This window comes from Aythya marila (assembly GCF_965140915.1).
Source record: "Aythya marila genome assembly, chromosome: 11".
Lineage (NCBI taxonomy): Eukaryota > Metazoa > Chordata > Aves > Anseriformes > Anatidae > Aythya > Aythya marila.
In genome coordinates this window covers 2,423,280-2,450,888 of record NC_139052.1, presented here as the reverse complement: position 1 = coordinate 2,450,888, position 27,609 = coordinate 2,423,280, and the positions used below count along the sequence as shown (strand labels likewise).

General features: G+C 40.6%; 2 protein-coding genes across 3 annotated transcripts in view; both read left to right on the top strand.

Moving 5' to 3' along the window:
- ATOSA (atos homolog A) overlaps positions 1-12,370 on the top strand; it is a 43,826-nt gene extending 31,456 nt beyond the window's left edge. For both annotated transcript variants that reach the window (XM_082769185.1, XM_082769184.1), the window contains 7 exons: positions 395-511; positions 1,527-1,606; positions 2,788-2,896; positions 3,738-3,896; positions 5,974-6,042; positions 6,920-7,119; positions 11,765-12,370. In XM_082769185.1, the coding sequence (XP_082625311.1) occupies positions 395-511; positions 1,527-1,606; positions 2,788-2,896; positions 3,738-3,896; positions 5,974-6,042; positions 6,920-7,119; positions 11,765-11,918 (888 nt within the window). In that variant the 3' untranslated portion in view covers positions 11,919-12,370. The remainder of the gene's footprint in view (positions 1-394; positions 512-1,526; positions 1,607-2,787; positions 2,897-3,737; positions 3,897-5,973; positions 6,043-6,919; positions 7,120-11,764) is intronic.
- A 1,933-nt stretch (positions 12,371-14,303) lies between these two features.
- On the top strand, positions 14,304-25,871 carry ARPP19 (cAMP regulated phosphoprotein 19). Its single transcript, XM_082769592.1, has 3 exons — positions 14,304-14,460; positions 18,879-19,001; positions 22,306-25,871. The coding sequence occupies exons 1-3, from the start codon at positions 14,416-14,418 to the stop codon at positions 22,474-22,476; spliced, it is 339 nt and encodes a 112-aa protein (XP_082625718.1). The 5' UTR covers positions 14,304-14,415; the 3' UTR covers positions 22,477-25,871.
- The last annotated feature ends 1,738 nt before the right edge of the window (positions 25,872-27,609 follow it).

The window sequence follows — 27,609 nt, the reverse complement described above, 5'->3', positions numbered from 1 at the left end:
TTATGTCTGACTTCTGTGAAGCAGCATGGGACTGTTGTCTGCTTCAAGGTCTGAAGTGATGTTTGGCCTAATGGTGCTTCCCTCACCCATCCTTCATTATAAATTTAACATCAAGAACAGCGTTGTCTTGTTCTGCTCATTGTGATAGCATTAGAAATGACAGGTTCTGTAGGCAGTTAGACATCCTGTATAAACGTACCAGTGTCTGAATGTGCTATGTGGTCATTTGAAAGTCTGTAGTGATTGTAGATTGAGTCAAAGAGAACTTTTAGTAAAGCACCAGTGTGATGCAGATTCACTGGCTGCAGAAGTCTTCTCGGTTAAAGCGAGTGATAACTTGATAGGCCGTTGAAATAGCCCGTTAATATCTTGAGTCAATCTGTTTTGCTGGCAGAAAGCACCATCTCTAAAACACACAAATATATGGCGGAAACACAACTTTCGATCCTTGGATGGAACTTCAACCAAGGCTTTTCATCCTAGAACTGGATTGCCTCTACTTTCAAGTCCTGTAAGTTATTGTTGAAGCTGCAACTTAATTATGTCTTAACTTGTAAATGAGAAAGGGGGTATTGTATAACTTTAGTATCTGCATTACAGAAGCAAGATGCCTAGGTGGCTTTTCTGTTTACATTGTGTTAGAGTGATTAGTTTTGCAGGTGGAAACCTGAGAGTTAATACGTGAGTGAAGTTGAAGAATAATCATGAAGAGTTCTTGCATTCTCAAGACTGACAAAAGGTTACATCAAAAATTCTATGGCAAACAGTTCTTTGGTGATATTTTAGAGTACAAAAAGTATTTTGAAGCTTATTGTTTTAAGTGTAAGCTAATGCTTTGTCATTTAAGAGATTTTGTATGAGTTATTAATACCTGGTGGCCTATTATTCTAAAGCTTTTGTTTCTGTGAACAGCCTGTACGGTGCATTTCTCAGCATCCAGAGGTGTCATTGCATGACTAAGTGACACAAGACAGCTGTGATAATGCAGGAAGGCGTTGTTACAGTTCCTGGAATGTTGTTTGGGACTTCTAAGGAAAAGGCAGTATGGATTAAAGCTGCTGAAGCAGTGATCTTTTGTAATCAACATACGATGTGTTTCATTCTTTAGTGTTTATAAAGGATGTGGTATCTTCAGAGAACTCTGATCGAAATCACTGGAAATCATAAATATTTGTTTATTTTTGATGCTGTGCACTGCTGCAAAGAGATGTTCAGCCTGTTAAATGAGCTGGACAGTGATTTGGGGGTAAAATTACTTTTTCTTGCTTACCTCGCATCCTTTCTTGGAAGCTCCTGACTGTTTACGTTGATGAGATTTTTATTTCATTTTTTAAAGTAGTTCTGTTTATCAGAATTTACAGTCTTTAATTTTGGTATTTTCTTCACTACGTTTAGAATGACACTCTTCTCCTTTGTTTTTGATTTTGTAATGTCATGAAAATTCCTGGCAAACTTGTGCTTACTTGCCAAAACTTTTTTTTACTGGAGGTACAGTTTTCAAATTAGCATATTATTTCCCTTTTGAGGTTCCTCAAAGAAAAACACAGTCCGGGTGCTTTGATCTGGATTCATCGCTGCTGCAGTTGAAATGTTTGTCTGCAAGAAGGTACATTTTATTTACCAGAAACTTTGAGACTTTTTTTTTTTAGAAATGGAACACACATATATATCTGTATGCAACAGCAAGCACATTAGCAAATACGAAATATGGGTGTAACATAAGAATCCTTATTTTGAAATAACTTTTAAAAAGTTTCATTGCAATTACGTAGGCAGTAGATTTCAACCCTTAGTGTGTTGCATCAGTTGATGGATTTTTTTCATGATTCCAAATTTTCATATGTTAAACTAAAATGACTGTGTATCAGAAGCAGATAATCTCCAATTTTACTTTTATTTTTGATTGTTATAAATTTTTTTTTTTTTTTTAAAGTCTAGATTTGGCGATTTTGTTTCTCTGCAACATGGAGTCATTGCAGAGCTGTCTCACTGGCTGACTAGAGGGGACTATGTTTGCTTTATGTTGTCTGTGGCATGAGAAGTGCTCATGTGGCACCAGGCTGGACTGTGGTAGATAGTCTCCATGGTCTTTTTAAGATGCCTGTTGAAATCTTTTGTCTGAAAGCCTGCTTCATGAATGTGAGATGGCTGTGGCTTGCTGTGGCTCTGGCTTCTCCACAGCAGGGCAGAGTGGATGCTGGGTCCCCTCGGCCTATGGCTTGTAGCCAAATTTCTCCTTTGGTCCCCAGATCAGTGCAGCTCAGGAACAAAACCCCCCAGTATGATGTAAGATACACTGGAATATTCAGCAGAAAAGTTTCTGCATTCTGTGAAAAAACATTTTTTTCAAAACAGTGTAATTTTTGTGTGAGTAGAGTTGATTGGGTTAAACGTTTTGCCTTTATTTGTTCCGAGAACCTTTAGAAAGGGACCAGTCATGACCATTTATATGTTATAACTTAAGCAGCTTTAATATGGTAGTTCGGAAACTTCAGGATATGAAACAAATAACTACATGTGGGAGAGAGTTTTCTGTTATTTTGTTCAGTTCCTACTAGTGGAGTTAATGAACAATGTAAATCTGTGTTGTCTGTATCTCTTTTAATATAAAACTTGTGAAAGTATTTCTCAGTTACCTAGAAAATGTTTTGTAAAGGTATTAACAGGTTGTTACTGCTTTAGGACAATATTTTGTAATACAATAAGTGATTCTTTTTAGAGCTGGTTATACCCAGAAGACAAAAGCAAATGTCTTCATCCATATGTTTATTCTCCTTTTTTTGATAGCCCACAACAATGTATAAACAGAGACAGTGATCCAGAGAGCCATGGGAAACCATTTTTAAGTTCTAGCGCTCCACCAGTAACAAGTCTTAGCCTTCTGGGAAACTTTGAGGTAATGCATATTCTCTAGAAGTCTTGTGGTATTTTTATTACTCTTCTGTACTGCTTTTTAAGAGTGCATTGCTGTGGATAATTCCAGCCTGACTACAGTGTAAAAGTTCGTAATTAAATTGAATGAAATTTGTTTTAATTTCCATCTATAAAGGCATGTATTGTGCTCTGCAGACATCTCTCTCAGATACAAGCAACTCAATCTCTAATTTTGTAAGTTTTAATTCTCACAGTGGCTAAGTTGGGAGGTTTTCTGTTGGCTTAAGAGATTTAACAACTGGTTATTGTTTGTGTTGTAGTATAGATACCTAGAAAAATGGATTCATACTTTCATTCTTAAAATTTACTCAGTATGTCACTAAAGCTAGGTGACATCAGTGTAGTAAAAAATGTATTTCAAGTGTAGCCTCCAGCTTTTGACTTCATGTTGCATATCAAGTGTCAATGCCTAAAGCACTTATGCGTTGCACAGTATTTCATTAAATATGGAGTGAATACGTTGAGTAAAGTCCCCTATTAGTTTATTGTTCTTTCACATATAGTGTATGCTAAGGAAAGTCACACATAGATCCTGCTACAGTAAAACTCTGTGAGCTTTTGCACAGTTTTCAGGAAGACTATGATAAGATTTTCCTGATGCTTTCTCTTAGACCACTGTCATCTTGCTGAATGTTCCCCTGTTCATCCTAATTTTTGCCTTTTTGCCACAATTTTTTGGTAGGTCACCTTATGAAAGAACTAAGACCAAGTTCTTAGAAAAACTTGTCTTAATTTGCTGCGTGCATAGTCTTGCTATATTTTGAATCATTCCCAACCTAAGCTGTATGTGTTTTGTTTTTCAGGAGTCTGTCTTGAATTTTCGCTTAGACCCACTAGGCATCGTTGAGGGTTTTACAGCAGAAGTGGGAGCAAGTGGAGTCTTTTGTCCCACTCACATGACTCTGCCAGTGGAAGTGTCATTCTACAGCGTTTCGGATGATAACGCACCCTCTCCTTACATGGTAAGTGTATGGTCAAATGTATTTTTTTTCTGTTTAAAACCATTAGGCTGGAACAAACCTCACACGAGCTTTTCAGGTGAACTTGTCTAACTTATACTTTAACACAATAATCAAATGTGTTTCTGAGATGCTTTGTAATTAGCTTATCATACATAAACTACCCAGAGCAATGCAGAGTTTCTCAGCTGAGCAGGTACATCTGGGGTAGTAGAACTTGGTGAGAATTTCTTTCCCCTCATCCTCCGGCACAGCAAAACCCTGCGGTTTTCACAGGCAGCCGGCTACAGGTTGCAGAGGCATTAAATTCTGATAGGTGGAGATAGGTGAGTGAAGAGTTCAGGGAGTGAGTCTTTGGAGGGATCTGGGGTATTTCCAGCTGCTTGTGATCCAGTTCTCTTCCTTTCCCTTCTCCCTTTCCCCAGCTAGTGCTTTTTCTCCTATTGCTGTGCAAAGCATCCAGTTGCTTTGATCGTGGGATATTGAATGTATTTGTCTGTCTCCATAACGGAGTGATCAACCTCCACTACCTCTTTTTATCCAACATACTTAAAATAGACAGTGAGGCAATAGCTGGAGTACAGGATACGTTTTGGTTATAGGATACATTTTGTTGTCCAAATAAGCTGCTGTCCAGGGCAGCTAACTGCTTCGCCAGCAAGTGGCTTAGGTATAGGCCAAGGTTCAGTTGTGGATGGAGACTTTAGACTCCTTGTCTAAGTTGTTTAGCTTTTTTTTTTTTTTTGAGGAAATGTTGTCGCAGCTAGTGTGACATGTCATAAGCTCTCATAAGCTGCTTGGTTTGCTGGTGTTCACGCTGGCACAGTAGTTTTGTTCTTGATATCCACGTAGTAATTCTGTTCTGCACTTCTACAGTGACAACAGCTTTTGGTTGCCTAAAAACTGTTACCGTGTGAAAGGCAAAGGTCTGTTGGATGCTAGCATTGAATCAGACAGCTAATTTTGTTCTGAACGCCTGTTAAGTAACTTCAGTGTTACCTGGGTGACAGATCTCATACATGGTAAATAGTCTGGTAAATGTTTAGACTTTGCACTTACCCCTTCTGTTTTAAAGTGGATTCAGAAAATGAAATGAAATGGGTTTGCAAGTTAAGCTTGCAAACTTGGCTATATCTTCCTTTGACCACAGAGAAGTATCAATTCTTTTGCTTTATCTTTCTAGATTATTTCACGTAAATTTCCAGGAGGTGAAGGGATTCTGATGTTCTTCAAATGGTTAAAGTGACATTGCTTATTTCCCTACCAGGGTTTCTTTGTTTTAGGCTTTTCCACATGTTGTAAACATGCTATTATGCCTGAGTCTCACAGGATTAATACAACATTTATATACTGCCTCCATCATCAGAAACATTGTTTCTGTTTGTATAGCCAGTTTCTTTGCTCTGGGTTTTTCTTTTTTTCTTTTTTCTTTTTTTTTTTTTTTTTTTTTTTTCTCTCAACTGTCTCAGTACAGTACACCAGTTGTGCACCCCAGTTTAATTGAGTGCATGCTCTGGTGCAGTGTCTTAAGGGTGACCTCAACGGTGTCAGAGCAGAGCGAATTCCTCAATGGATGCTAAGTGGGACGCTCTAATGCTCTGTAGATCCCAGTTGGTACAAAAGCAGATCATATTGTTGCTAGAGTTTAGGATTAGAATAGAAGATTAAGTGCATCTGCTGTCCTTTGAAAAGCAGAAATTAGTTCTTTGAGGATAGAAGTATTATTGGCGCAGTTGTAGGCCATATAAAAATGGAAAGGCAAGTCTTTCATTTTAGCTTAAAAGCCATTTTAAAAAGCAAGCTCTTTTCTCCATAGCTCCCTGACTGCTAGTCTGAAGATGTGGAAACTTGGAAGTTGTTTCAAGAGGAGAATGTACTCCTTATTGTACAGCTTTTAATAATCTGCCAAAGTATTTGTAAAGATCCCTACTGTTTTTTTAACTGCGTCTTAAGTGTTGTCTTTATTCTTCAGTTTTTACCCTTAAAAGCAATCAGCAATGTATAAGTAGAATTACACGAATAGAACATTTTGATTTGTTTCTATCACACCCTGTTAACTATATTTGTCTTTTCTTTTCAGGGTGTAATTACTCTGGAGTCCCTTGGTAAAAGGGGTTATCGGGTACCGCCTTCAGGAACGATACAAGTGGTATGTACGCAGCAGATATGGGTGCTTTAAATCACTGATACCAAGAAATTAATGCAAATATTATTTATTACTGATGAACACAAAGGTAACAGTGGAAAATAAAACTGAATTTCTATAGAAGCTTGTAGTATTTTAATTATTCAAAGTATACATTGATGTAATTTGTGATTCCAAACACTTGAGCCCATCCATGCTGTGAAGTGGTTTCAAATAAGTTAATTAAAGTTTGGGCTATTTGTTGACACCCCTTCGCTGTAGAAGTAATGAAGTAATTTGCTAATCCAAATTCTGAAATCCTTCAAAAAGCAACTTGCAGGTTGTCTCCATACTGTTCAGATTGTTCCATACTGTCTTACATAAATTCTGTAACATTTTAAAAGCCACCTGCTTTTTGTAATAAAATCAGAAAGTGTATCACAGCCACTGCTTAGAGCCAGTGGTCTGTCTCTTTTAAGAATCCAGTCCAAGGTGACACATTGCTAATGTCAAGCTTAAAAGTGGAGCCTGCACATGTGCTTCCTGCAAGCATAGTGTATCTCCAGAATAGTGCAGACAAAAGTCTGACTAGAAAAATAAAAAAAAAACGGGGAATGTAGATTAGCAAAGTAATAATAGTCCTGATAGTGTTTCAGATCAGGTAATGATTACTGTTATATTAAAATAAATAAATAAATAAATAATTCTAGTAGCTTAAGTGTTAAAGTGAACTGAAAAGCTGCACATTTTTTCCACAAACGTTCCTGTATGACACAGGAACAAAATGCATAGAGGATGGTGAGTATTTTGGCAGGTAATATTTTTTTTCCATTTTTCATCTCTAAAGAGTTGTATTGAACCTTTTTTTTTTTTTTTTTTTTTTTTTTTTTTTCCCCCCCAGACCTTATTTAACCCTAACAAAACTGTGGTGAAGATGTTTGTGGTGATCTATGACTTGAGAGAGATGCCAGCTAATCATCAAACATTCCTACGGCAAAGAACTTTCTCTGTTCCTGTGAGACGAGAAATCAAGCGGACTGTCAATAAAGAAAATAGTCAACAGACTGAAGAAAGGCTACTTCGCTACCTCATACATCTGAGGTAAGCTTCTTGGAGTTAAAAACAAAAAATGTAAAAATAAATCCAAATATCTGCCAAAATTTATCCCTCTTGATTCCTTTGCCAGCCTGCCTTTCTTTTTACATGTTTATGTTAAAAAAAAAAAAAAAAAAAAAAAAGCTCTTAATTTGGTATTCAAGGTAGATGATAGAAGAAGGAAAGCTAGTAAATAAATTGGAAATAAATTGGATCCTGCTTGGGAGGAACAAAATTAAAATAAAGCTCTTTCTTAGCATTTGTATGGCCTTGTAATTACTTGTTTTCGTATGAACAGAGATTTATTCTGGCGGGAGCAGTGTATCTTTCTGATGTTAAAAGAAATAGTGAGTGAACCTGTTACACAATAGAAGCCAAAAAAAGGATCAGTGTAGAGAAAGTGGCCAGTGTGCACACGTGCCCGTTCAGCAGAACAGGTTCTAACATGACAAGCATTTGGAATTACTACTAAAAACAAAGCGCAGTGTTTACTGGTAAAATGTAAATATCTGTTTGGTGATGCGGTACCACTGACGTGCCTTTCACTTTATAAAATATTCACACAATCTTCTTTGAATGATTGACAAAGCACTGCCTGAAACCAGATGCTGTGCTACTGTTCTTTGGATGTTCTGAAGACTGCAATTTGAAGCAAAGGAGAAATGCTGGCTGTACTTTGTCCTTTGGCAGCTTGCAAACTTTTGCCAGCATTATTGTACTAAACGAACCGCATCCATGCAGTCCCAGTGATTTCATTGTAGTACTTCAAAACCTGATGACTGCTGACATTTTAGAGCTAGCAAACTAAACAGTCAAATATCTAACTTGTTGTGGAATTACTTCTGATGCTTATTTCCCCTATTTAGAGGCATTGACTTCTACCCAGCAGACTTTCAAAACGCAGCTTCGTCTTTGACTGATTCCAGACCAACACTTTTCATTAAATGAAAGTTGACAGTCAAAAAATGAGTGTTGGCTTACTGGAGTGGGAACATAGTGTCACGATGAGGATGCTGAACTGTTTTCGCCCTGAATTTTAGTCTGGTTTGAAATTTGTCCTTTCAGGTCACACTAACTTGCTGTGTCTGACTTAACCACCTTATACATTTTTTCTTCTAGGGTAAATTGTGAAAAAGAGCATGTAGCCTAGATAAAAGGCTCTATTCACTTGTAATGTTGTTTTTAAAATCTTTCATTTTTAAAAGCAGCAAAGTTCCCTGAAACCCATTTTACTGAAAATTTGCTATACAAAACAATAACAATAGTGTTTTTTATTTTTGTTACTCAGGTTGGCTTAAAACAGCCTTTCAGTTTTAGTTGCAGTTGTTGTAAGCTTAAGATGCTTGTTTTCATGTTGAAATTTTTGCTTAAACAGCAACAAAAAGAAGTCACAAACGGTAAGCTGCGTTGTGGCGGCATCTGCTTGTGAGGCCTTAATTATAGTTGTCAGCACTCACATTATGAAAGCTTTTTTTTCAAGTGGTAATTCAGCAAAAATGCTTGCATAGGTCTGGAACTTAACGTTGGCAGCCAGATTTTCTAAAGCCGTCTTTCAAGTGTCAGATATAGTGTGTGTGCAGCTTCTACTAGCGTAGTTTTGTCTGTCTGAGGGTTGCTCGGTGTGCCATTAGCCTGTATCTGTACGGGTGCGGCACTGACATCAAACGTAGCTTGCTTGGCCAGCACAGATTTCTTCACTGCACAGACATTGGGAGTTGCATCCGCAGTTTAAGAAATCTCTTGAAGATACTTTGGAAATACATTTTGTGTTGTTGCATGTCAAGCAAAGTTTTTTTGTGTTGTAATTAAATCTGCGTTAAGGTAGGAGCCGGGAGTCCAGCTCTGCTCACGCGTTGCTTCTGCCCTGTCCTGTAACGGTGACGACCATCAGTTGGTTCCTGGGTTGTGTTCTGGCACCCCTGCAATGAAGCAGTTGACCTGCCCACAGCTCAGCATTTTCAAAGTTTTTACAGCTGGCCAACAGTCCTGGTTACTGACATGTTGCCTCTTTTAATTCTATGGAGCGTAATTGCTGTTGCTTCATGGCTAACAGTGGTCAGTTCTTCATTAGCCAGATGTTCCTGAAGGCGAGGTGGAGGGGACGCTTCAAACCAGTTGCTCAGTAGTGCTTCCTCAGGGTGGTGACACTTCTTCTTTTTTTTTTTTTTTGCAATATTTTTGTGATGTGGTGTATGACGCGTTTACCAGTGGAAGCTGGAGGTATCTGTCACTAATTTGCTAGCTGCTTTTTGATCTTTCTGATCTCTAAGCATTTTTTGTGATCTAGCAATCTGTGGTGTTGTCCTACTGATTTTTATTTATGGATTTACTTAGATTTTAATGATTTTTGTTGTATTGTCTTTTCTTCTTGCAGAAGGAAAGGTCTTAGGGTAACCATAAAAACATACTGCTGCAGCCTGTTTCTTGGGTTTACTTTGTTCTTCATGAATTTATTCTTTGTAATGGTCCATAATATACGTAAAGGCTTTTGTGCTTGTGTTAGTCATTTCTCCAGTAATGTTCATCACTTAAAGTTTCTTTCCCCTGACAGACTTTCTAGCTCATCTGTTACTGTGTTTTTAAGTCTTCCTCTATTTGTCTATTGGTGCTGTTCCTAGGACACCATCTGTCCGAGGAAACACATCTCATGTGTTTTTCTTGGTTTTCTTACACAAAACTACTGGAACTGCCACAGCTCTGGAGCCAGTCCTGCGCTGGCCGCTCCACCAACACCCACAAGAGTGTATGTAATTGTCTCCTGATTATTCCAATGTATTTGCACATATGAAAAACAAGTTACAAATCCCAGTTACTATGGTAAATATTCCTTTAAATAAAAAAAAAAAAAAGCAATGGAAGCAGAAACTAGAGGAATCCCCAAACTCTGTTACTGTCTCCCACTTGTTCTCTTCCAGTCCTTGTGAAATGGCATGCTCAGATGAGGCAGATTACAGGGAAGGATTATTTACTGGGCAAAGGAAATCTTGCAGGATTCTCACTGCTAGAAAATAAAGAGCTTGAAGTTAAAATAAAAATAATTTAAAAAAATTTTGATAGATCCATGTGTATAAAGGGGATAATTCAGGTCAACTTTACGATGGTGCTTTGATAACTAGATCTAGCCATACTGTGACTAATGTAATCAATCATACTTCAGCTTCAAAAGGTGTTTCAGTACCATTTTTATTTAAAAATGTGTTATGAGCTGCGTGCGGACTTAACTTTTTTTTTTAGGTATTCAGTTTGTTATTCACCTCTTTTACTCTTTCTTCACATGCCTTCCTTCAGAGTCTCCCCCTTAGACAGAAACTACTTTGGCTGCCAGGTGAAGAGCTTCCCCATTGACAACACCATGCACGAGTGATGGATAGGAGCTCCTTGTGGGCCAGCAGGAGCATTCTGCTAGACCCCCCCCTACATTTCATGCCCTTGACAGAGAACTTCCTCTCTCTAGCTGTGGGGTGGCTACGGGCTATTCTGCTCCACTGCTCTGAACGAAGCTGTGGCTGGCACACAATCCAATTCTACAGCCTGCCTGCCCCCAGACAGCTCAAGCCTGCTGGATCTTGTGTTGTCTTTCTTGTGCCTCCCAGAATTTCAATCTGATTATGTCTGTGTATATTACAGAGACTCCTTTTGCTTCGGTGCACTCAATGAATAAATGCTTATTAAAAATCTGTCCAAATTGTAGTACCCATAATAATACAGTGTGTACTTTGATGTGAGCAATGTGCTCTCGGCATTTATAGTCGTGTCATTTTGTCCTTACAGTAGAAAAAGCTCTTATTTCTAACACAGTAGCAGTAGCTTTTCTCCCCTACCATGACATACTGATAATGATGCTCATTGGCCATAAGAGAGAGTCCTTGAGATCCCCTGCCCTTCCTGGGTGAGGAAAGGGAATTAAGTTCTGCCAGGTGCAGACTCAGAACTCAGTTCTCTGAAATGCAAATCGTGTCTCTTTATCTATAGCTGTTAAATCTCAGTGAAAGTGAACTGGCACGTTTCTGGCAGGTTTGAAGGCTGTTCAGCTACAGTATAAGAAATAAATGAGCCCAGAAACTGGCCACTGTTTCCTTTGGTGACTGGGCCAGTAAACTCAACTCTTTGAAATGGCTCCGTATTCCTTGCCTCTTTGTCAGCTTGCTTGCAGAGATCCCCGTACCTGCTGCTGCTTAGGTTAGAGTTAAACTTGGCATGTTGTATAAAGCATTGGTAAACTTCTTGCTTTAAGTTTCAGAGAGCAATGAGATCTGTATGATTGACATGTGTATTTGATATGTATATCAAGGCCACTCTTTGGGCGTTTTTCGGAGTGCTCGCTTAAGAGCACTTCTTGGCTTTCTAGATGCCTGAGAACTTTAATCTCTGACGGTACGTAAATGCAGCATGAACTTCAAAGATCCCATGCCACTTTCAAAGCTATATTCTGTATTTGTGGTGAGGAACAGAACCTTCAAATGCCAGAGAAAATGCAGTAGATAGAAAATGTTTAGAAAATGTTACTCTTTTTTCTTTAATTTTGTGGTCAAATGTTTTTTGGCCTTAATTTCTGAAAGGAATGCATTTAATTCAATAGTATTAAAGGTTATTCTCTTTTTTTTTTTTTTTTTTCTGTTATATATAATACAGATATTCATATTTTTTTCAGGTTCCAGAGTTCTAAATCTGGAAAGATCTACCTCCACAGAGATGTAAGGCTCCTATTCTCTCGGAAGTCCATGGAAGTTGATAGCGGCGCTGCATACGAACTCAAATCTTACACTGAATCTCCAACAAATCCTCAGTTTTCACCAAGATGTTAGCAAACAATGGCAAACTAAAGTATTCATTGTACTGTTGATTACTCCTTACAAGGGAAGATCAGTAAAGTTGACAGTACAAAATTAAATCTGTAAAGGAATGAAAATAGCGCTCGAGAGAGAAGGTTCTTATGTGATCCTGGACCAGTTTTGTAAAAGGTCTCTGGAATGAGCTTTGTGTATTCCAAGTAGACTGGAAACGTACTTAAATCTAATCTTTTTGTACTGTTTAAAACCACTTCATTGGATGTGTTGCAATAGCAAATTCCCAAGTTAGTTTAGTGTTTACACTTTTTATTTTATTTTTCAGTTATTTAATATTTAATGTTTCATTTAATACTCAAGTGATGTTTGTCTTTAGTGTTCTAATGTAGCATAAATCCTATGTAAAATCATACTATGTATTTTTGGCATTAATATTGAAATCTGAAATATATACAGATGTCTTTAATCTGTGTGATGTTTTTAAGTGATATTCATTTAAGTTATTGAAAATGGGGACAGCAGTTGAATTTCCGTAACATTTCATACTATGCAAGCATTCAGCTTTTTTCTTTTGTTTCTTTGATGGTGCCCTTTTTTCTTTTTTCCCCTCACATACAGATTTAACACCACTTGCGACCATAGCGCAGAATGTTTGTTTTCTTACTCATGCATTCAGATCATTGATTCAATTCATATTTGGCTCCCTCCATTTCTTTCTTTCCTGAAGGGCCACTTTAATATTGCTTTTCATTAGGTTCACATAATTTCCGCCCCCCCCCCATATCTGATTTCAGATTGTGCTAAAGGATGTACTGTGCAAACGAATTAGCATTTATATCTTAAATATATGCAAAAGCTATGGAACATGTACTTTTTGTTTTATTTTTAGATAAGGAGGATCTTCATGTAATCCTAAATATTTTTAATAGATCAATTCCATTTAGGCCACTAGGTGGCTATATGAAGTTTTACTAGAGATATGCTACATTGGGAATATAAATGCTTTCCAATACGTGTATTCCTAAAACAAATCACAGTCAGATAAACAGTTTATGCTACGTGTTAAACTGTGTAAATAAGAGAAATAAAGCTAGAAGCGTTTGATTATATTTGAGGTATATATTTAATAATGAAAATGAAGCTTCATGATGCTTGCCGAAGATCTGGGTTTCTCTGCTGTCTTGTCTTGGTTCATGTTTTTCTTTACATCACTGTTTTCATAGTGTCAGTGCTATGGAGGGTGACCTTCACATGTGGGAGTATGACACCCTTATCTCATGAAGAATGGAGAAAGAATGAGCGTGCATGTTGTGTATTCAACACTGCCCTTAGCTGGGATGAGAAGCCACTGCTTCGTGAAATCCCCAGGAAGCCTGCCAGGGAAAGAGAGGGAGACCAGACTTTCCAGATGATATGTATCCAGCTGTCTTGTATATTCAAGTGGCTGTTGCTACAGAAGGGCAAAGCCCAAATATTATTGAATCCATTTCCAACTTAAGTATTTTTCCCTCTGTTACGCTGGGTTTTTGAAAGGTTAGCTTTTGTGTGATGGAGACTTGGGAAAAACCATGCAGGAGATTGATTGTGGTTTCTAGTTGTGTGTCCTGAAAAGGTTTCTTTTGGTAACAGATGAGTCAAATACAACTGCAGTTGTATGCGTACGTAACGAGGACCTAGACTAGGATAATGAAAATGTGTCCTAGTTTCTCTGTACTCAGTCATAAGCAAACAGCATGTACCCTTAAAGTACTTGTTTGTGTCACGGGGCACATCTGCTTGCATACTTGACGAAATGACACTTAATGAGAAGTCATAAATCACCCTCAGTAAATTAACCTTCCTTTTCGCACTGACGGTATGCGGTGTTTGTACGTCTGTGTCTTGAAGTGACTTCAGGCCACCCTGTTCTCTCCTTGGAGTGACACATTGATTTGTCTGGAAGGGCAGAGGGGCTGTGGGTTTGGGGCATGTGGTCACTACACATCACGTCCAGGAAATTATCTGTATTGACTTAGAGTCAAACTACACTTGGTCCCTGTATGGATGCTGTTAAAAATGAAAATGACCTTCGTGTACAACTTCTCAGTAATTTCCCCGTCACGCTTTGACCGGGGTTGCTCGTTCCAGGCGGGACGCAGGCGGGTGAATGTTTGGGAAATGCGAGCAGCCTGCCGCACGGCTGCCTCTGCCTTCGTTCCGAGGGACTGGGCTGGTTTTTAAGAGGCTCGTTGCCGCTTGTCTTTACTCCTCCCCAGCCCAGCGTTGTGGGGCTGCCAAACGGCCCCGAGCCGCCCGCGGGCAGCACCGTGAGGAGGGGAGGGGAAGGGAGGAGGGGGGGGGGCTCGGGGCCGTGACGTCAGCGGGGGGGGGCCGGAAGGCCGCAGCGCTCGGCGTGCGCGGCCGCGCGCGGAGGAAGTGTGATCCCGGCGGCACGCCGTCCGCGCAGCCGCCGCCATCTTGTGCGGGACGCGGCGGAGCGGAGCGGAGCGGTGCCCGGTGCCTGCCGCCCGCCGCCATGTCCGCAGAGAGCCCCGAGCCCGCCTCGGCCGAGGAGCAGAAGGTGGGGGGGGGGGCGCTGAGGCCGCCGGGGAGCGGGGAGGGGGCCGCGGGGGTGTCCCTGCGGCGGGCCGGGGGGGGCGGCCGCGGTGAGGCGGGGGCGCGGGGCGGTTGCGTTGCCCCCCCCCCTCCCCCCCCCCTCTCCGCACCCCTCCGAGCGCTGCGGGCCGGGGGGGGGGGGCGCGGAGCCGGGCCCGGGGAACGCCCGGGGCCGCGTCGGGGCCCTCCGGTGCCGCCCCCGAGGCCGCGTCGCAGGCGGCTCCGAGCGGCTGCGGCCTGGCGGGGCCCGCGGGCCGGTCCCGTCAGGGCTGCGGGAGAAGTTGGGGGACGGGGGCGCTGCGCTGAGGAGGGCTCCGGGAGGCGCGGCCCGGCGGGGCGGCCCCGGGCTCTCGTTTAAGGATTCCCCGCTGGGCCCCGGGGCCGGCCGTGCGCCTCGGGAGGCAAAGCGGCAGCGCGGCGATAGCGGCGGGAGGCGGAGCGGGCTCCCGTGGTGTCGTCTGCCCCGAAACGCGGGCGCTGCGCGGCCGTGCCGGGGAGGCCGCCGAGGAAACGCTGCTCCCGGGCAGAGCGCGTAGAAATAAAGCCCCGGCCTGTGCGGGGCGCCTGCAACGGCTCGGTAACAGCACGGCCAGGCAGGCGGCAGCGGGCTCTTCGTGGCGCCTCCCAGCGCCTCCGCACGACGGCAGGGGAGCGGGGCCCGTGCCCTCTGCGGGCTGCAGCGCCCTGCTGGACACCGCGGGCTCCTGGAGCTGCGGGGCCTGCTGGGCTTCGGAGCTGAGCTCGGCGTAGTCAGGCAGTCTAGGCAAGTGAAAGTAAATAAAATGGAACTTTGTTTTCTTCGCTCTTACATCCTGTGATAATAGAGTGACGGATTCGTGCTACAGCATTGCAATATCAAACTTCTTTAACGATGTTTGTCTGGATAAACAAAGATCGGTTCAGTTAATGCTTAGCTCTGAAGTGCTTGTTTGACCAACCCGTTTTGCAGTACTTAGTCGTTTGTAAGCCTAAAAAAGATGAAGCCCCTAAGGGAACTTTGAGGCAGCAGTTCCGTGGCAAGACGTCTGATATAAACTTGTTAGTACAGTGTGGGAAGCTTGTGCACGTGCTCAATGAGAAGGGTGTTAAACAAGAAAATGATAGAAATTGAGAACTTTCCATGAGTCCAGTGTTTCCTGTTCTCCATGTGAAAACTCGGGGTAGTGGCAGGAGGAAGTTCAGCAACAAAGAAACCTTTGGATGATGTAGAGCATGTGCCTGGTTGATGGATGCTGCTTTTGCTGTAGAAGTCCGTGTTTTTCAGGAGGCTCTTAGTGCCACGTCTTGTTTTGGGACTGGCTTTTGCCGCATCAGTTATCTGGGGAATTGTGCCGTTGTCATGTTTCTCCTATTTTCTACTTCATATTTTTGTCTGATGTCTTTTGTTAGAAGAGGATAAGCTCTTCATAACACAGCTCGAGAAGGCTTCCTTTTAGCCGTGTGGTTGAGCTGTCCAACAGATAGAGAACCTCATGCTTTTAGTAGCCCCATAAAAATTAAAAGCAAGAGCTATCTTTAAATGTGTTAGGTAACTACTGGCTATGCTGGTAAACCCTTTTAATGAAGTAAGCAGACTTCATTAGCTGTGCAAAAATTCCTGTAGAGAACTAAAATTACAACTTGTGTGGTTGTCACCAGGAAGAAGTGCGTGGTATATCTTGATTTTTTTTTTTTTTTTTCCCTTCATCAGTTGTCAGTTGTCAGGCTGCTGCTTCTATAATAACTGCGGGGAAGACAACTGCTAATGCATGAATGGCTTTGCAGGTTTGGGTTAAAGCCTTCGTGTCTCAGCGACACGGCCCTGAGAGTGCTCCCTGCTCTCTGGTGCACAGAAGAATACAAGGTCAGAGTAAGCACACGATGATCTTCCCCAGAAAACTTTCCCAGGTCTCCTCAATCCATGGCATAAAAGCCTTCTGAGCTGCAAATGGACGCATCCGACGGCTTTCTGAATCCATCTAAATTCTTGGCATCCCCTGCATCCTTTGGCAAGGAGTTCTGTAGCTTAGCTGTGTTACATGAAGAGCTGTTCTCTTAAGTATTTTGGAACCTGTCGTCAGCTGGTTTTGTTTGACAGCCCAAGCCCTCATGTTGAAGCTATTCTTTATTTCATGTTACCTAGGTGGTTTTTTTGGTCTTAGCTGTTCTTGGCCATCAAGAGTAGGTGACCGTAGCCTGAATCCTTTTTCTCTGCACTGAGGCACAACACAGTTTTGTGTTTTGGTCGCCTGCTGTGCGAAGATTTGTCAACCCCGTGAGTTTGCATAAATGTTTTCTTTGAAGCACCATGAATACATATTTATGTAAGCTCTGTGTTGTTGGCCCTCTGTTCTTAAAAAAAATACTTCCTTTTGGTTAGTATTGGCAAAACATGCCCCCTCAGATGCCTTGTCTGTTGGCTCAACAGTGAGTCCCCAGTGATTCAGCATTAGATGCTGAAAGAATGGCTTTTGAGAAGATCCAGAGACAGTGTTGGCATGATAATAAAACACGCCAGGAAGAACAGCGGCTGAAAACTGTTTGTTCCATTCGCACGGAGGCTGTGGTCTTGGCTTGTAGGATTATTGTATGGCGAGGGGGTGTTTAGCGCTGCTTCTGTGTCCTGTGCTGCCAGGGAAATTTTGCTTTTTGTGTGTGTTTTATATTTTGTATTTGTCTGTATTTTGTGTTGCATTGCCTGGCTATGTTTTCATCTAACTACAAATAAAAAGCATTGCTTCTATCTAGACCCCGCAGAAGTTTCTCTTAGGCTGCCCTCAATTTCTGCCTGCCCCTGGTAGGGCTGGCCATGGCGATTCCCACTGCGTTGGGAGCAGCTGTCTTCCAGAGGTCTAGGAGTAATAGAGCAATTGGAAATGTTGTGTTTTGAGTTTGTTGTTACAAGCTTTGCTTCCAAGGTTTCTTGCCAGAAGGGTGCCGATCGTTATAGAACTTGGAGCTTTTGTAAGAGGTGTCAGAGGCCTTGTGAACTGGGGCAGGCCAGCGCAGGGGTTCAGCTCCTCAGCACTTGTGCCTGAAGTAGCTCTCAGCTGCTCTCGATCCATTGTGCTCCCTGCTGCCGTGTTAACGGACCTGTTGGTGCAGCTGCTTGGTGATCCAGACGTGGGAAACTGAAATAAAAGAAATAAAGAAAAGAAATAAAAAAGAAATAAAGCCCAGCAAGAAAAAAATGGGTAGTTATTTTTGCATTGAATTAATTTCTGTAACCCACTGACGTGGAGTACACTCATGCGAACTGACGCAACGCAAAGGTTGGTGGTGCAGATGGAAGAGGAGTGTGAAGGGGCTGCCTAAGCAGCTCGAAGTGAGTACGAATCCTTAGTCACAGATGGACGTGAGGCTCTCGTGGTTTCAATGGCAATTCTTCTTTCCTGACTAAAAGTCTTTCTGTGACTTCAGATGATAATTACTGTTCAAGAACCACAGCAGTCAGCACAAATCAATGTGAGTTTTCCCTGAACTAGCCATGGTTTGCATGCAGAAATGATCTTGGCCAAACACCGGAAGGCAGTGAAACAAGGAGTTTGAATGGAAGGTATTTTAGAAGTGACTGAGTAAAAAAATTGTACCTCATGCATCAAATCACTGCACGAACCAGAGCAGGTACCTGTAAAGTAAAGGTCAGTGCTGAAAGACTGGATGTGCAAGCTAGTTTTTGCCAAATGAGCGTTTTCAGATCATTACTCGGAGCATGCATATTTTTACAGTATTCTCACAAATTTGCATTTTTTTTTTCTATGCAAATAAGCTGCGTTCAGTTAACTAGGTAATGATAATGATGGCCTCTAATAGAAGGCGAGTATAGAGAAGTCAAATAATGTTTGTTAATATGGTAGCAGGCATGGTTTTCAGACTGAAATATTTAACGCTATGTCACAATGAATATCAATGCATTACAGTTGCATCGGAGTCATAAAAACTGGATTTTGAGAGAGCACAAGTGCTAATCCATGCAACTCCACGATGAAGTAGGACTAACTGAAAAGTCTCATGCTCTGCTTTCAACATTTCTTCTGACAGAATCCTTGTTTTCACCAGAGAAGTGTTTTGTTTTTGTTTTGTTATTTTGGGGATATTTTGGATCATAACTGAGTAGCAGTGTGCTTTTAATATAGGTTAATTTTCTGTGAAAGCAAAATGGGTTGAAAAGTACCTAAGATGCCTCACGTACCTAAGATGTGAGGCTGAACTCCTACAGTTGTTGTCAGTATTTGAGAGAGAATAAATGAGAATGTTTATTAATTGATGTGTTCAGATTGGAGCAGAAATCTGCATGTTGGTGAATTCCTTGCAAAAGTGTTGTTGGTGAATTCCTTGCAAAAGTGTTGTACATAAATAGTTTATTGTAATTCTTCATTTAAAGTCTTGGTAATTTTGTTTCAGGAAATGGAGGATAAGGTGATCAGCCCAGAAAAAGCTGAAGAAGCAAAATTGAAAGCAAGATATCCTCATCTGGGCCAGAAGCCAGGAGGCTCAGACTTCTTGAGGAAGAGGCTTCAAAAAGGAGTGAGTTCTTTACTGTCTTTAGGGTGTGGACAACAAATTCCCAAATTCCTGTATCTGTGATTCTTTTCCACTCCCCAAACCTTTGCATGAGAAAAAAACACTGCCAGTGTTAACTTTAAATCTGTAAAGGCCTGAGGAAGCGAAATTGATTTCCACAAAACTGGCAGGATAGTTGCTTACAGGGCCCCAGTGGCTCAGCTGCAATTCTAATAAATTTTAAGAAATTTAAAAACGTTGAAGCTGTCTCACTGCAGCTGTGATAGACTTGGGTTTAAAAAAAAAAAAAAAAAAAAAAAGAAAACAGTAAGGGTCAGAATCTCATCTGTGTTCTCTGCTTATCTTATCTTACCCGTTCTTATGTTGCCAGGATGTACGGCCACTCTTGTTACTCATGTTGTTAGCATGTGAAGGCTTAGTGTTTGCAGGTACCATCTGACATCAGTGGCTTGAGAAGGTTGGTGTAATTCCAGATACATACAGCTACTCAAAAAGTAACTGTAGAATTAGTATTTAAATACTGTTCCACATTTGACCAGTGTATCTTACTTTCTTAGTTACTGAACAGTTTTTTGTTAGTTCAGTATTTCGTGAAGTGATGTGATGCTTTTCAGGCATGTTAGAATTCTGTTCTTGGGGTAATCCTAGCCTGTCCTTACTTGTAATGGTGTTTTCCTTGCTGTCACACTGTTGTTTACTCTCGTCTAGGCCATTTGAGTGCACACAGTGATTCCAGGTGTAAGTCCTTTGCAAGCCAGCTGTTGGAGTTCGGTGCTGATCTAATTTTGGGCTATCTGGTAACGTCTCGTGGGAATTGTTACTTTTGGCAGGTTTTTTGGATAAGCTTTCTCTTGTAAATTAGTGTGCATGCAGCATGGATAATGGCTGCTGGGGGTGGACACGTGGCAGGTTAAGTGATGACTTTTGGGAGTTAAGCTGTTATGTGGTCAAAGGCAAACTGAAAGAGACTTGAGCGTGTTCAGTGCCTGTAGATACCAAAGAGGCAGGGTGAATGTGTTTTGTACAGGCAATTCAGGCAGACAGACCAGTGTCCGCTCCGAAAGGATTAATGGCCACAAAGGAATTACTGTAAACACACCAACAGTCTCTACAAGATCTCAATCTTGATTATAGCACCACTTCGTGCAAAGCTTCTTACAGCCTATATTTTCCAATATGAGCAGGGGCAGGCCAGTGGGCATTTTAATTGCCTCAGCATTTTGGATTCTGCTGGTATGATGAAAGATGGCATAAAATTGGGGGTTCCAACTCTTAATCTGTCCTCCTCAGTTCCTGATGTTGCTAATACCTTTTTTCCGTGGACAAAGGTATAGTGTGCTCAGTGTCCTAAATGAGAAAGCATCTTATTTGATGTGGACTTCTGGTGTACTTTAGGCTAGCTGGGTTGCTGAACTTTAAAATAGCGTGAGAATAGAGAGTGTGCTTTCAGACAGCTTTGGCGATGGGAAGATACGTGGGTAGACATAGAAACAATTTGAAAAGGACGATCCAATACAAGACACCTATGAAAAGCTGCAGTAAATCAGAAGTAAACACAGAGTAATCTATGGAGAGAAATGGGCTGACACTCTAATTCCTGAAAGATGATGCTTTTTCTCCAGAGGTGCAGTTGCCGTTTGGCAAGTCGGCTGCCCTCTGCTCTTTGCTATTTGCTGTTCAAAAATGTTCTATGTTGGGTGCACACACCCAATTAATTTTAATTAGCATACGTCCTCCAGAATAGTAGTAAAAACGGATGCTGTTCTCCTGAATACAGATTCTACTTAGAGTGTATATATAACTAGTATATAGACAGAAATGTGCATCTATTAACAGCAGTTAACACATCTAAAGATAGAATTACTCAATTATTACCTAGTTCCTGTTTAAAAGTTTCTTTTGGTTTCTTCGGTTTTGAAGGGGAAAATATGAAAGCCTATTTCCAAACTGGGTTGCATTATAGCTAAAGCCTTGTCTGCAGATACAGTGCAAGAACACTGTGGTATAAGTAAGGATTCCACTGTCAAAAGGGATGAATTGTGAGGAGGTTTACCAATACAGTTATGTAGTTCAGGTGTTCTGATTGTTTAGGGTAAAACAGATGACTTTAAGGCTCTAGTAAACCCTAATAGGGGACATTTAAAGCCATCTTCAGGAGGCCTTGCATTTAAAAAACAACAACAACAACAACTTCCCATCCCCAGGTAAAGACTTGTACTTCAGTTTAACACTGCTGCTACTGAATATTTTGCAGTTGGTTAGTGCTACTACAAACTAAAGACTACGGCAATAATGCTGCCTGGAAGTACATAAGCATAGCAGGTTGCAATGGCTTTTGTTCAACTGACTTTGAGGAATAAGCCTATCTAAAGCTAACTAGGGAGTGTTCTTCCAGAGGTGATTATGCATTGTAAGCAACAGTTCTTAGAGCTAATCTTTGTCCTGAATCTAGGCTTTGGCCTCATTTGACAATCTGCAAAATCACGGGTTATAAGTAGATTAGTGGTAGACCTCACAGTAAAATGTAAACAAAATATAACGGTTCCCCAAAAAAGGTGTCATTGAGCAGTTGAAGACTTGATGCAGGCCTTGGATGAAATTCCATACCTCATCTTAGTGTAACACAGATAAATTATAAGTCACCTGGTTTTACTGTCCACAGATAACTTAAATGTTTTGAGAAGTACGACAACAAAGCCTGTTAAAGGTAGTGCTAATAGAAAATTGCTGAAAAGCTGAGGGATGCTCTTCTACAAATTCATAATTAACATATTTCTTTGTTCAGGAGAAACCTGGAGCCTGGGATAAGCCAAATCTACTGTGCAATCCTTCTAAAAAGCTTTGTGAAGAGAATTCTTAACTAAATTGGTTTGGGAACTTTAGGGATCATAGTTTCACTGTTTTAATGTATGTGGAAAAAAAGAAGATTTTCTTGTTAACATGCAGTTTCATGTGTCTTTGATCTTCTGGTATGATAAGGCAGGCTCTGTTCTCCAGCCTTACTTCATATATTGTTTGGTTATTCTGTCTAGCAGAACTTGATCGCTGCACTGTCATTGACAAACCCCAAGGTTTCAGCTGCAGGAGGGCAGGGCCCTTTGGAAATCAGTGCTAAAACGGTGTTTGTGTACGGTGTGAGTTTCATGGTATCTGTAGAGCATTAACTGTGTATGTAACTAATGTTCAGAGTTTAAATGTGTGCTTAAAGGTCTTGGTAAGATTTTTTTTTAATCTGAATTGACATATAAAGCTGCCTTGCAAAATGAGAAATTCAGGCTTTTAAATCTATGTGTATTTTGTCTTCTAGCAAAAATACTTTGATTCTGGTGACTACAACATGGCTAAGGCAAAGATGAAGAATAAACAACTGCCTACTGCAGCTCCTGACAAGACAGAAGTCACTGGTGACCATATTCCTACTCCACAGGATCTCCCACAGCGGAAACCATCTCTTGTTGCTAGCAAGCTGGCTGGCTGACGAGAACAGCTGAACTGCATGATAATTCTCATTCCTGTTATTTCTCCTTAATAGTTATTTCTCACCCTCACATCCCCCTTTTTCTTTCTTACACTAAGTCATGAGACTGACAGCTTTGCAGGTAGCGATAGCATGTGCTGCTATTGTAAGGGAGTACTGTTAAGAGTAAAACGTGTAGTATTTGGACTAGTTGAGAACAATGCACTGATTTAAAAAGGACAAGTTTGGTTAGAGCAATGTAATCTACTTGAAAATGTACATATTGCCCGTTTCCTAGTGTAGGACTGGTTCCAGCAAGTGACATCGCAAGTTTTACAACTTTTAATGTTTCTGCTTTTGTTATTTCACCTTAATTACAGCATATTTGTATTTAATATAACCTCCAGTTGTGTTGGTTTTTTTTCTGTGTTTGGGTTTGTTGTCTAAAATAGAGGTTTAGACCACAAGTTGCTAGATGGTAAAGCATGTATAAAAACAAAGACAGGGCTCTGATTGAATTTTGTTTCTGCTCTTGAACTTGAACGGCCTTAAACCTGTTTCAGCTTTAACAATAGAGTTTTTACTTGGGCAATATTTGCCCATTCTGGTGTAACTCTTGTGAATCTAGTGCTTATTGACAACTGCCTGTTGAAGCTGGTATCCTTTTCAGTTCCGTAGCTTAGAACACACTTTTGTTGAAGATGTGAATGAAGTGTGCATGTGCATAGACTGTTGAATTCACTCTTGTGCCATTTTTGTAAATACAATAGTTTTGCACAACCTTTTGAAAATGTCTATTAATTTTACATTTTAAAAAGCAGATAATGTGCCAATCAAAGCACAAGTGATTCTGTATCTTTCAAAGTCTTGGCCTGAAACGAAGAGCCCAGAATCTTGCTACTGAAAGTGAAAATTGTGTACCTGAAATTTGTGAACCCCCCTAGACTTACACTTGACTCAGCCTTATGCTTTTGCAGTTGTATATTTTGTTTCGCAACAACGTCCAGCGTTCAGTTATAAATCTGAAATTTGTACCTATATGTAAAGGCAGGTGCCCTTTCTGTTCAGCAGCTCTTTCAAGCTTTTAAAGGTGAAATGCTCAATAGTATGACATGGAAAATAGCTAAATGTACTGTTCTAGAGAGTTTCCCTTGTGGCAAACTCCAAATCTAGGCTTGCTAAGGTTTGATATGCAATTGTCGTTGTACTATTTTAGACTTCTGGAAGTGAAAGGATATAATTCTTTTTCTTGAACTCCTGAAGTGGCAGTAAACTAACTCCTTTTTTTCTGTTATACAGCAGTCCCTCATTGGTTTTGGGAAACGAAAGGAACTGGAACTGGTATTTGTATAATGATCTACTGAGAGATAGGTAATTCTTCACGTCAGAAAATAGGAACAAACTTCAGTTCGTCTGTATGGGGCAGGTTGTGAGTACTAGATTGGCAGAATACACAGTTGATACTAGATGAGTAACCTGATGAATTTAAGAGCATGATTTGTTCAGTGAAATCAGATGTATTAAAACACAGTATGATCCATAATGTAATTGATTTTAATACAGGCAATCATGGCCTTGATGTTCTTTAGGAGTGTAAGAAACCCTTTAAAAATATCAGTGTACTTTTTTCTTAAACGGTTCTATTAAAACACTATGAAAAGCAAAGAACCAATGCAGGCATTGTAAGAGAAACCACTTTTGAAGATGTGTGTTTTTAGAAGGAGGCACTTTGTATTGATATATCCAGAAAGGTCTTACAGAATAAATATCTGCTAGTTGAAAAGACGACTGTCCCATGTTTTCTGCAATGCTCTTTTCTAAAGGAAGACTCAAGGAAACGATCAAGATGAGATGAACAATCTTAACTTGGCCCTGCTTTGGTTAGAGTAGGCGGAAGCTCTATTGGTGTCTATTATAATGTGTATTCTTCAGTTTAGAGAAGTCATTCCAGAGAACTTTTTAAATTACTAACCTGGTTCTTTGCAAGTCTTTGTAGCCCTTTTCAAGTAATTATGGACAAACTTGTGAGAGCCCTTTTATTCCTTATCCGCCACTAATACTATAAACAAGTTGTGATTTTTCACAGAACAGTTTGAAGAAATTATTAGACCAATTTTTTATTTATTTATTTTTTTAAGCAAGAAATTAGGCTGGAAGAATAACAAGGAAGCTGGATATATGAAAACAAACTGCTTTCTATAGTTGTTTGTGATAATGTGAAAATCCCTCTTTATTTTTGTATGTGCAAATGAAATTTGAAAAAACAATAGGATTGGGCCTGGAACAAATATTGAACAGTTGAAGGTGACTTGCTTTGTATTGTCTGGTTCCACTATTTTGTAGCTCACATACAGTGAGTTTTTTGATGCTTGAGATTAAAAAAAAAAAAAAAAAAAGCCATTTAAATTTAAGCATCCCCCTCATTTAGCTGCAACTCAGCTTGTCCTGCTGGTTAGATAATGCGAGCTTTTTTGATGTTCACTCAGTGACTTGCAGTTCTTAAGGTTACTACAGATTCAGCTACCAATATATTATCCATGTGTATACTTAAAGTACTGTAATACTAACTAGGTCAGTGGCTGGTTATGAGCCTTCACATCTGACAGACCTCAGCAGCAGGCACAGCAGTTTTGAATCTATACACTGTTTGAAACTTAGGAAGTCCGATAATCACTTAACAGTAAAACAAAGGTGACTGCAAATTGATGCTAACTTTCAGCTTACTCCAGCAAGATAACTCAGCTATCCAAACTTATGTACATAATGTATTATATAAGTTTTACCATTTGATAATGACCTTTTTCAAAAAAAGACCTGCCCACGCTGTAGACTGGCAGTCCCTTTCATATCTTGCCTTTAAAGATAGACAGTGTTTAGTTATTAGACTAGTGTTCATGTAGGCTTATGATAGCAGATAGCACCAACATTTTATTCAAAATAGTTAAAAGTGAATGAATTCCAACTTCACGGATATGTCCCCAAATCTGTAGTACCAAAGGCTTCCCTCTCATTGTTCTTGATGTAGTAGGACAGTGTTTGTGTAAAAGCCACAGGAGTACATTTTGTTGGACATATTTACACCCAGTCGAGATGTTAAGGTGATGAAAATGTCAATTGTTCTTTACAAACTTACACATTGTATAGTATACAGAATAAATTGATCTACTTAGTTTTTATTGCAATGTGGAGATTTGTCTTGTCTTTACTGTGGTTTCCTTAATGATACTGCATACTTCCATATCCTCTATGGAAAATTTCTAAAACCTAAATCTTGCTACTCTGTATCATTAAAAATATGACTGGGCTTTGGTTTCTAGTATGTTAGACTACAGAATTACTTTAATGTAATCACATTTATATATATTTCAGTGCTTATTTTTCTAATAAGGCAATTAAAGCTTATTGTTTGAAAACTCCTTAACAGATGACTGTTTTGGTCCCTTACACTGAGTGAAGGGGATGTCTGGGAATTAACTTGTTATGTAGAGGTTTGCATTGCTGTTGACTTCGTTAACCTGAACTTGGTGAAATTTCCATGAAATCAAGATGCTGGAAAAAATCCAAATGATTTTGTATTCAGACTGTGGCGTAGGTGCTGGTCTCTGCGCAGTTTTGAGATCCACATGGTGTATTTACACAGGTAGCTCAGTAACCAAGGTCACAGTAACACCCGCCGTGCTCGGCATCTCCAGCAAGCTAAGTGTCCACGTGAAGTAGCAACATCCAAGTGCCATGCTGAAGCAGAGCAAAGGCAGCATTAACACAAGCATTAGTGTCCTAATAATAATGGGGAGTGGTATCAGTCTTTGGCCAAAGACAAACCATTTAAATACAGGCTTATACCCAAATCTAATTAAAGCTGGGGCAAGTAAGTTGCACAAAACTCCATTAAGAGAAGCTGTGCATGTAGTGGCTGTTTTAACTTAAAGTGGATTTGGTGGTGCCTGTGTGGTTTGATTATTCCTACTTTAGTACAAGTGAGCCACCCTTTTCAGATTCAAGTCTGCACTGGTCTTTCAGGCTGGCTTTTTCATCCCAGTTTCTGGCATCTGTACATCCAGAGTAACTTAAAAACTGAAAATTTCTATCCCCATTTATTCCTGTTAATTATTTCCTTAGAAAATAATTCTGGAATACTAGCAGAGAGGCGGGCAGGACTGACCTCGACTGATGTGCTTGAAAAAGCTTTAGAGGAAGATGAGTGATTTGTCACTGACTTTCTCAGGCAGCGCATCTTTGTTACTATGAAGATGCAGCTTGGTACATGTTCATAAGTATTTCTAGTGGGTGCAGAGGTCTGTTTGCTTACTGACGTGAAAAATATTGATGAAGCCTCCACTGATCTCAACACATTTGACTGGTTTAAAATAGTTTTACTTTTTGTTTCTGACAGTCTAACAACATTTTTTTTTTCATTTTATTGGAGAACAATGATGTAGCTCTTGATAAAAGAGGTATGCTTGGTTAATGTCAAATTCCACAAAGAATATCACAGAATAGCCATCATGGACACTCCTGGTACACAGGCTCTATAGAGACTCAGTTCAACTGTTGCTGGTACCTCTGTCTTTAGAGGAGTGATAGTGCGGTATGATTGTTTCCTTATTAGTTTTGAGGAGAAAACATTTCTTCCTCAAGAAATAGGATTATAATTTTTTAATCCGTGACATTTAATCTGTGACAGTTCTGGGCACCACAGTATAAAAAGGACATGAAACTGCTGGAGAGTGTCCAGAGGAGGGCTACAAAGATGGTGAAAGGCCTGGAGGGGAAGACGGACGAAGAACGGCTGAGGTCACTAGGCCTGTTCAGCCTGGAGAAGAGGAGGCTGAGGGGAGACCTCATCACAGTCTACAACTTCCTCGTAAGGGGGTGTCGAGAGGCAGGAGACCTTTTCTCCATTAACACCAGTGACAGGACCCGCGGGAACGGGGTTAAGCTGAGGCAGGGGAAATTTAGGCTTGACATCAGGAGGGGGTTCTTCACAGAGAGGGTGGTTGCACACTGGAACAGGCTCCCCAGGGAAGTGGTCACTGCACCGAGCCTGTCTGAATTTAAGAAGAGATTGGACTGTGAACTTAGGCACATGGTCTGAACTTTTGGGTAGACCTGTGCGGTGTCAAGAGTTGGACTTGACAATCCTTAAGGGTCCCT